The sequence below is a fragment of the Ascaphus truei genome, unplaced genomic scaffold (assembly GCF_040206685.1).
Source record: "Ascaphus truei isolate aAscTru1 unplaced genomic scaffold, aAscTru1.hap1 HAP1_SCAFFOLD_1583, whole genome shotgun sequence".
Lineage (NCBI taxonomy): Eukaryota > Metazoa > Chordata > Amphibia > Anura > Ascaphidae > Ascaphus > Ascaphus truei.
Genome location: NW_027454474.1, coordinates 68,176 through 77,326, shown reverse-complemented (window position 1 = coordinate 77,326; position 9,151 = coordinate 68,176). Strand labels below are relative to the sequence as shown.

Below are 9,151 nucleotides of genomic sequence, written 5' to 3'. Positions count from 1 at the left end.
TGTGTCTCTGTGATAACTCCCCCAGGACATGCCTGAAAACCAGAGGTAACTCAATGAATTTTTTCCTGGGGAAACATTTGATAAAATAGAAACATGACCTCGGAGACTGTGAGACCACCCCCCTCCCCCCCTCCCCCCCCCCCTCTTCCCTTCTACACTTGGCGTCCCAAACCCCACCATAACCAATACATAAATAACCACAAACACGAGGTCTGGCGATGCGAGGCCGCGGCTTTCTATTAAAACTTCAATTAACCTAATAAGTGCCAACCCCCTGCCGGAGTGCTCGCTCATTGGGTAAAGGCCAAAGGTACCTGATCCAATGGCCGTAACTCCCCCTACAACGGCCGTCTGGCGAGAACGGGCCCCAGGAACGCACACGTGTAAATAAGCCGCGCCCACTCGCCACTCCCACCACCTTTTATTTTATTTCTGTTATTCATTTTCATTGTTTATTTATTCTTTTTTTTATTTTAAACACGTACAACCAACATATTTACCAATATTCACAATAAAGGGCAGAGTGGGCGGGACTCTCATGGCAGGGCGTAGGCTGACCCCCGCGCCTCTGTCTAATTCTAACCTCCCTGGTTCTTCCCCCGGCCGTGTCACCCTCACTGCCAGGGGAGGGGGGAGGGAGAGGCCAGTGGGGACATAGTCCACACTCACAGGTAAGGGAGAGCCTAGTCCCTCTGGTCATAGCGCCCGGTCACCGAAGGCTCAATGCTACTTTTCTGGGTTATTTTGAAGCAAGTTACACTGGGGAATATTTAGGGGTCACCCAGACACAGAGAGAACATTTAGGGGTCTGACCAGACACAGAGAGAACATTTAGTGGTCACAAAGACACAGAGAGAACATTTAGGGGTCTCACTAGACACAGAGAGAACATTTAGGGGTCTCCCCAGACACAGAGAGAACATTTAGGGATCTCACCAGACACAGAGAGAACATTTAGGGGTCTCCCCAGGCACAGAGAGAACATTTAGGGGTCTCTCCAGATACAGAGAGAACATTTAGGGGTCTCTCCAGATAAAGAGAGAACATTTAGGGGTCTCTCCAGATACAGAGAGAATATTTAGGGGTCTCTCCAGACACAGAGAGAACATTTAGGGGTCTCCCTAGACACAGAGAGAACATTTAGGGGTCTCTCCAGACACAGAGAGAACATTTAGGGGTCTCTCCAGATACAGAGAGAATATTTAGGGGTCTCACTAGACACAGAGAGAACATTTAGGGGTCTCTCCAGACACAGAGAACCCCACACACTTAGATCCCAAAACCCTCAGCCTTTCCCAAACTACAGGCGGAGGGGTCAAGATTCCAGGTGTTTAAATAAAACGTTGTTACCCCGAGTGTGTCTGGCTTTTATTGGAACTTGTCCTGATTCTGTCACCGAAACAGGTTATCTATCTGATCATTTCTCTGTGAGTATCCGACTGTCTCTTTTCTTATCAACCCTGCGTATGTCTGTCACTTGTTATACTAGATCTGTCACTTTTCTTGTTCCTTTTGAGTTTATCTTGTGTCTCTTCATGTCTCGCTGTATCTCTATGGGGGCTTTGCACTAAGCTCAATGGGTTTGCGTTCTGGTTAAATGGTTTAATTAATTCATTGTTGATGTTATTACTGCTTGTATTCATTGGATTAGCTGGCTACTGTTTTTATTTACTTTATTTAGGTATGCTAATGTAGTATTTAATAATGGGCAAATAATCTATTATCCATATCTGGATAATAGTTATTTTGCACATTATTGTACTGTATGTGTTAGGGGGGTGTATTTAGTTAGAGATAATGTTTAGTATTTTTATAGGCACAAGATTGGTACCGCAGGCCCGCGGGGACCCCGGGACGGCCGCGGGTTTAGCCGGGGACACCCGCGCGACCCCCGGCCTCCCTCGGGGTCAGCCAGGGTTTTGCGCCTGTAAAAAGTTAAACAAAGAATTTTTTCAGAGTCCTGCTTTTTTTATCACCTGCTTTAGCTGGTGAGCTTTATTCAGCACAACGTTCAAGTATTGTATTGTATGTCTTTATTTATATAGCGCCATTAATGTACATAGCGCTTCACAGTAGTAATACATGTGGTAATCAAGTAAATAACAGATAATATAAATAACAGATCATGGGAATAAGTGCTTTAGACATAAAAGTAACATACAGAACGTACAGAGACAGTAGGAGGGAGTTCTGGTAAGTGCGTCTGCAGGGGCCAAGCTTTATGTATCATGTGTTTAGAATAAGTACAATAAGTTTGCGTTGCTTAGTGAATCCCGCAGAAGGGCAGGATTCAGCGCACACAGCTCATCGTACGAGCAAAGTTGGACTTTTTTCCAGGAAAAAGGCAGTTTTAGAGCGCAAAGGGCCTGTTTGCGCGGCTTAGGGAATAGCGCTCGGAGTAACGTTACGTTCTAAGAGCACTTTGCGCTCTTAAAATGACTTATCACTATTTATCACTGCTTATTGCATAGCCCCCTAAGTGTTTGCTAAGACTCTCACTGCTACAGTGCTAGCGTCCTAAAAAAGGTGTGTGTGTGTGTGTGTGTGTGTGTGTGTGTGTGTGTGTGTGTGTGTGTGTGTGTGTGTGTGTGTGTGTGTGTGTGTGTGTGTGTGTGTGTGTGTGTGTGTGTGTGTGTGTGTGTGTGTAGGGGTGTGTGCGAAAGAGCAAGAGAGCGAGAGAGAGAGATAGCGGCACAGAGTATCGTTCCTATATATATTCACACCTACAGTATACACACACACATGTTCCTGCTCCTAAAAAACTGCAGGAACGTAGTACCAACAGGTTCCTGCTCCTAAAATACAAACGCACAATCAGTTATATTCACACACACCCACTAAAATACACACAGATTGATACTCTTGTAGAAGCATAGACACACACGATTATATATATATATATATATATATATATATAAATATATATATATATATATATATATATATATACATATATATATATATATATATATATATATATATATATATATATATATATATATATATACGCGCACACACAATCACACTTCTCATTATGCTTTACAAACATAGAAACTATCAGACAGTAACATACACTCACTCAGATACACACATTAATGGTTATATACAGACATATGCTCCCTCTCATTCTCACTACACATGCACCCTCTCGGTGTACAAAAAAAACAATGCTTATAAAATAAACTCAATACATTTTTAAAAAAACAATGCGTATAAACAAACCCCAATGCATATAAACAAACCCCAATGCATATAAACAAACCCCAGTGCATATAAACAAACCCCAGTGCATATAAACAAACCCCAGTGCAAATAAACAAACACTAGTGCATATAAACAAACCCCAGTGCATATAAACAAACCCCAGTGCAAATAAACAAACACTAGTGCATATAAACAAACCCCAGTGCATATAAACACACCCCAGTGCAAATAAAAAAAAGAAACCAATGCATAGAAAAAATAGCCCAATGCATATTTAAAAGCCCCCAATACATATAACCCCCCCCTGCATATAAAAACAACACCCCCTCCCCCCCCCCCCCAAATACTTAAAAAAAAACAGACTTACGTTGTGGATGGTTCGGCCTGGCCCGGTGTCTGCAGGGGCCCCGGCCGGCCCTGCAAGTTCTGCAGGTCTTCTCTGTGGGCCCCGGCTCTCCCTGTCTCTCTGTCCATGTGCTTTTAACGCTGGCGCACACGAGAAACTGGGCCAAGCTTACTTCCGGCAGGCTGACATCAGAGATGTGCGCCGGCATTGGAAGCTTGGCGTGGGACAGAAAGAAGAGGCCTGCAGCAGAGGGATATCCGGGACCCGGCCACGAGAGGACTGGCAGCCGGCCAGGCTAGAGGTTAGGCCCAGCTTGCAGCACCTGCCGGGCCCTCCCACAGACACCTGGACCGGGACACCTGTCCCGGCTATCCCCCCCCTGTCGGGGAACGGGCCTTGCAGGAGTCTATTACTCCGAAGCGTTGCTAACATTGAGAAGCAACGTTGGGTTGTGAAAATTATTACTGTTTGAGTGCTGTGGACAATTGGCTTAACCGTCAAACCCCCCATACAGCACCAGGACATGTACTGTATAGGAGGGAGGAATACATGTGATCACATTACTATCCTCTGTATCACAGGCATGGAAGGAGGAGGACAGCGACGAGGAAGAAGCAAGAAACAGCGCTTCACAGGTAAATGGGAATGGCGGAGCTGTGAATCTGCCGCACACATTTTTCATGTTCCTTTTGAGTGTATCTTGTGTTCCTTCATGTCTCGCTGTATCTCTATGTGTTTGCTAAGACTCTCAGTGCTACAGTGCTAGAGTCCTAAAAAAGGTGTGTGTGTGTGTGTGTGTGTGTGTGTGTGTGTGTGTGTGTGTGTGTGTGTGTGTGTGTGTGTGTGTGTGTGTGTGTGTGTGTGTGTGTGTGTGTGTGTGTGTGTGTGTGTGATAGAGCAAGAGCGCGCGAGAGTGAGATACAAACGCACAATCAGTTATATTCACACATATACCCACTAAAATATACACCGATTGATACTCTTGTAGAAGCACAGACACACACTACAATATATATATATATATATATATATATATATATATATATATATTATTTTTTTTAAACGTTTTATGTTAGCAGTGCTTATGGGCAATCAGATTGGTTCGTTGGTCCGTCACTCAGCCTCGGGTCAATCTGATTGGTCCATTGGCACCCCCCGCCCCCGCACACCTCTCATTGGCCTGCTGCCTTCGCTCACCACACCTACACCACTGCCACACTCTCCCAAGATTCACTGAGCTTTGGGAGCCATTTTGACGCCTCACTGCCTGCTCTCACATCAGAAAATAAAATAACCCCACTGCTCATCCCCTGCCGAATACTCAGGTACAGTGTCTTCTTAGAAACAAACTATATGCCATTTTATGCTTTTGCACCCCACCCTCACGCAACACTCACCCCCGGCACCCAACACCGCACGGTAGCACGCCTCTTCGGACACCTCTGTTCACCGCCTCACCACCACCTCAACCCAATTTGTATGCCGCTCGGGACCACACACCGTACTCTCTAACGTGGCCCCACACCTCACGATCAGCGCGTCTTCACTCCCTCCCTCACCACTTGCGAACACGCACACCATCTCTGGACCGCACACACTCCTCTGTACCACATCCCCAATGCTACGCCGGCACCCTCTCTGTCCCCCACACCTTACTGTGGATCCTGGAACATCTCACGTTCAACGTGCCTGCCACCCCACAACCTCTGGTACTCACACGACGCACGCCCTCTCGGTACCGCACGCACTCCTCTGTAGTCTGCCAGCACCCCTCACGTTCACCGCTTACCCACACCTCCGCTCACCTCAGCAATGCTATTCCACCACCCTCTATGGCCCGCACACCCTAATGTCGACCCAGCTCACCTTCACCGCGCCTCCCACACACCAACCTCTGTTACTCACACGACGCACGCCCTCTCGGAACTGCAGACGCACTCGGTCATCTACCCTGCCACCACACACGCATCACCACCCCTCCCCGTCAACCCTACCGCGGACACACCTCCCGTTCACCGCCTCACCCTGCCTCCCCTTCAACATCCCTTCCGTTCACCGCCTCACCCCCCCCTCCCGTTCACCGCCTCACCCCCCCTCCCGTTCACCGCCTCACCCCCCCTTCCGTTCGCCGCTTCACCCCCCCTCCCGTTCGCCGCCTCAACCCCCCTCCCGTTCACCGCCTCAACCCCCTCCCATTTGCCGCCTCACCCCCCCTCCCGTTCGCCGCCTCAACCCCCCTCCCGTTCGCCACCCCTCCCGTTCGCCGCCCCTCCCGTTCGCCGCCCCTCCCGTTGACCTCCCCTCCCGTACACCTCAAGACATCACTTTGCCCGACGCAAGAGCACCAAACCCCTGAGCAGCACATCTTCAAAGCCCCCTCCTTCCCCCCTCCCCCCCTTTCTTCTGTGGACAATTGGCTTAACCGTCAAACCCCCCATACAGCACCAGGACATGTATAGGAGTGAGGAATACATGTGATCACATTACTATCCTCTGTATCACAGGCATGGGAGGAGGAGGACAGCGACGAGGAAGAAGCAAGAAACAGCGCTTTAGAGGTAAATGGGAATGGCGGAGCTGTGAATCTGTCGCACACACTGTGCTATTAGCTGTTGTACAGGACACTATTTATGGAAAAGTCTGCAACACTTTACAGTGTAATAATACAGAACCTGCTGGAGATGTTTTAATGAAGGTTAGTGGGTCCCTGTTTCCTCGGGTCTCATGGGATGGGAGCGTTCCCCAAATCTGAGGTTTGTGCCCCTATTACATGGGGGGGTGGAGAAAACCATAGAAACAAAAATAAGGAGGGACAGAGATAAATAAAAGAGATAAGATTAAAGGTGGAGAGAGAGACTGACAGGAGAGAGATAGGAAAGGCAGAGAGTAGGGAGACTTCTCATCCAAGGTGATAAAACAGCTGTGACACATGGACACCTTCTCTGAGAAACCTTCCACTACCCATGTGGCATTACACCTCCACCGTTGGGGGTCCTGCGTCTGGGGAGGGTGTGTGTAAAGGACCCTGGGGAGAGACATATAACGGAGTTCTGGGGAGGGGTGTATAATGGGTACTGGGCCTAGTGAGGTGGGTATTACGGGTACTGGGCCTGGGGAGGGGTTTATAACTGAGTACTGGGCCTGGTGAGGTGGGTATAACGGGTACTGGGCCTGGGTAGGGGTGTAGGGTATAACGGGTACTGGGCCTTGGGAGGGGTGTATAACTGGGTACTGGGCCTGGTGAGGTGGGTACAACGGTACTGGGCCTGGGGAGGGTGTGTGTAAAGGACCCTGGGGAGAGATATAACGGAGTTCTGGGGAGGGGTATATAATGGGTACTGGGCCTAGTGAGGTGGGTATTACGGGTACTGGGCCTGGGGAGGGGTGTATAACTGAGTACTGGGCCTGGTGAGGTGGGTATAACAGGTACTGGGCCTGGGTAGGGGTGTAGGGTATAACGGGTACTGGACCTTGGGAGGGGTGTATAACTGGGTACTGGGCCAAGGGAAGTTGGGTATAACAAGTACTGGCCTTGTGGAGGGCGGTATAATTGGGTATTGGGGATGGGGTATAAGTGGCACAGGAACTCTTGCGATACAGAGTATCACTGTCCCTGGTTACAAACACTTCATGTCTCCTGCAGGTCAGCGGACGCACAAAGGTGGTGCCCTTTGTCCTAGAGGACGATGATGCGGACGACGAGGCGGACGACGAGTCAGACGACGAGGCAGACGACGAGGCAGACAACGAGGCGGACAACGAGGCGGGCTACGAGGCGGGCTACAAGGCGGGCAACGAGGCGGGCTACGAGACGGGCTATGAGGCAGACAGCGAGACGGACAGCGAGGCTGACAGCGAGGCAGACAGTGAGGCGGACAGCGAGGCGGACAGCGAGGCGGACAGCGAGGCGGACAGCGAGGCAGACAGCGAGACGAACAGCGAGGCGGACAGCGAGGCGGACAGCGAGGCGGACAGCGAGGCGGACAGCGAGGCGGACAGCGAGGCGGACAGCGAGGCGGACAGCGAGGTGGACAGCGAGACGGAAAGCGAGACGGACTTCAAGGCGGACGACAAGTGGGGTGACGAGGTGGACAACAACGAAGGGGAATACGAGAGGTGTGGAGGGATGTGTTGCTTCCCCTTTCACAGGCTGGGGAGAAGATCCCGGGGGCAGGTAGCAGAGGGGCCAGGGCGTAGAAACAGGGGTATTCTAGGGGCCCTGAGAAGTTGGTTTAACCGCAGGAGAGGCAGATAAGATCAGGAAGGCTGCGGGAGGGGCAGGTACTAGAGGGAGATAGGGATATTGGGCATGAGAGGGTGAGAGAACTAGGAGCAGGGCCGGTGCACGGGTTTCATGCGCCCTAGGTGAAACTTAAAATTTGCGCCCCAGTTGTATAAAAATAATAATAAGATAAATAAAATAATAAAATAAACAGTGGCGTAGCTATCGGGGCTACGACCACAACCCAGAGCGACGCATAATAAAAATAAAAGGGCGCCAAAATACTGGATAAAAAAAAGAAAAATAATTTAAAAAAAACCCATAAATAAATAAAAAATAATAAGAGTAAAAAATTATAATTATTATTAATGCGCCCCTAAAACCTTTGCGCGCTAGGCGACCGCCTAATGGACGGCCGGCCCTGCGAGATATGCGGGAGGAAAGGGGGTGAATGGGATAGATATGCAGGGGAATGGGGGAGCAGGTGAGTTATACACAGGGGCACAAGGGCCCCATCACCCGCATCTCTATATACTGAGTGTGCCCCTGTGTATAATAACGCTGATCTGTGCTGCTCCATCTGATCTCACTGCGCAGTGATCCAGGGACCCTCCGATCGCCATTTAATGGGGTCAGGAAGGAATTTTTTTCCCCCATTGCACAGCAGGGGTTATGTTTCGCCTTCCTCTGGATCACAGCAACAAACTGCCCTTTGTGCATGAATTATCAGTGAGATCTTTATACACCCTGCATTAGTCTTCACCCCTTTGCTGCCGGTGGGGCCTGCAATGCATTGCTCTGCGTGTTACTATATCGCTCTGCAATGTGCTGCAGGCCCCTACCAGCAAAGAGATTAATTATTTCAATAAAATATTCTCTTTAATCCAACCTATGTGTAGTGTCTTTTCTATCCATTGTATCTATTGCTAACAGCTCAGTGATTCTTACCTAGGACGCTGCACTAGTGTCACGCTGCCAAGCCCGGGTGTGAAGGAGATTTATAGGGTCACATATACACTTCTGCCAAAACACACGTGCAAACAGGAAGCCCCTCTGATCTGTCATATCTTTTATTACACAAAATGGTATCTAAAAGGGTAAAAAGAACATACATGGGATTCTGCTACAAATATCTCTCTAATTACAAACCAATTAGCAAATCATTCAGATTAGAGTCGAGCGAAAAGAAAGGGTTAAGTATCTCATGTACAGTATATGCAGTGCGGCTGTTCTGCAGCATTACATGCAGGGGGCAACGTGTAGGGGATATAAGTAATGCTGATCTCAGAGCTGACCAGCTGACCTGCTCCACTGGCTGACCGGCTGACCTGCTCTACCGGCTGACCGGCTGACCTGCTCTACCGGCTGTCCGGCTGACC

At 49.3% G+C, this 9,151-nt stretch overlaps 1 protein-coding gene across 1 annotated transcript; it reads left to right on the top strand.

Annotated features, from left to right (window-relative positions):
- The first annotated feature begins 3,578 nt into the window (after positions 1 to 3,578).
- LOC142476410 (uncharacterized) lies at positions 3,579 to 8,670 on the top strand. The gene is made up of 4 exons (XM_075581792.1): positions 3,579 to 3,851; positions 4,132 to 4,185; positions 6,055 to 6,108; positions 7,194 to 8,670. Exons 1-4 carry the CDS (start codon positions 3,579 to 3,581, stop codon positions 7,803 to 7,805), a joined length of 993 nt encoding a protein of 330 aa, XP_075437907.1. The 3' UTR covers positions 7,806 to 8,670.
- The last annotated feature ends 481 nt before the right edge of the window (positions 8,671 to 9,151 follow it).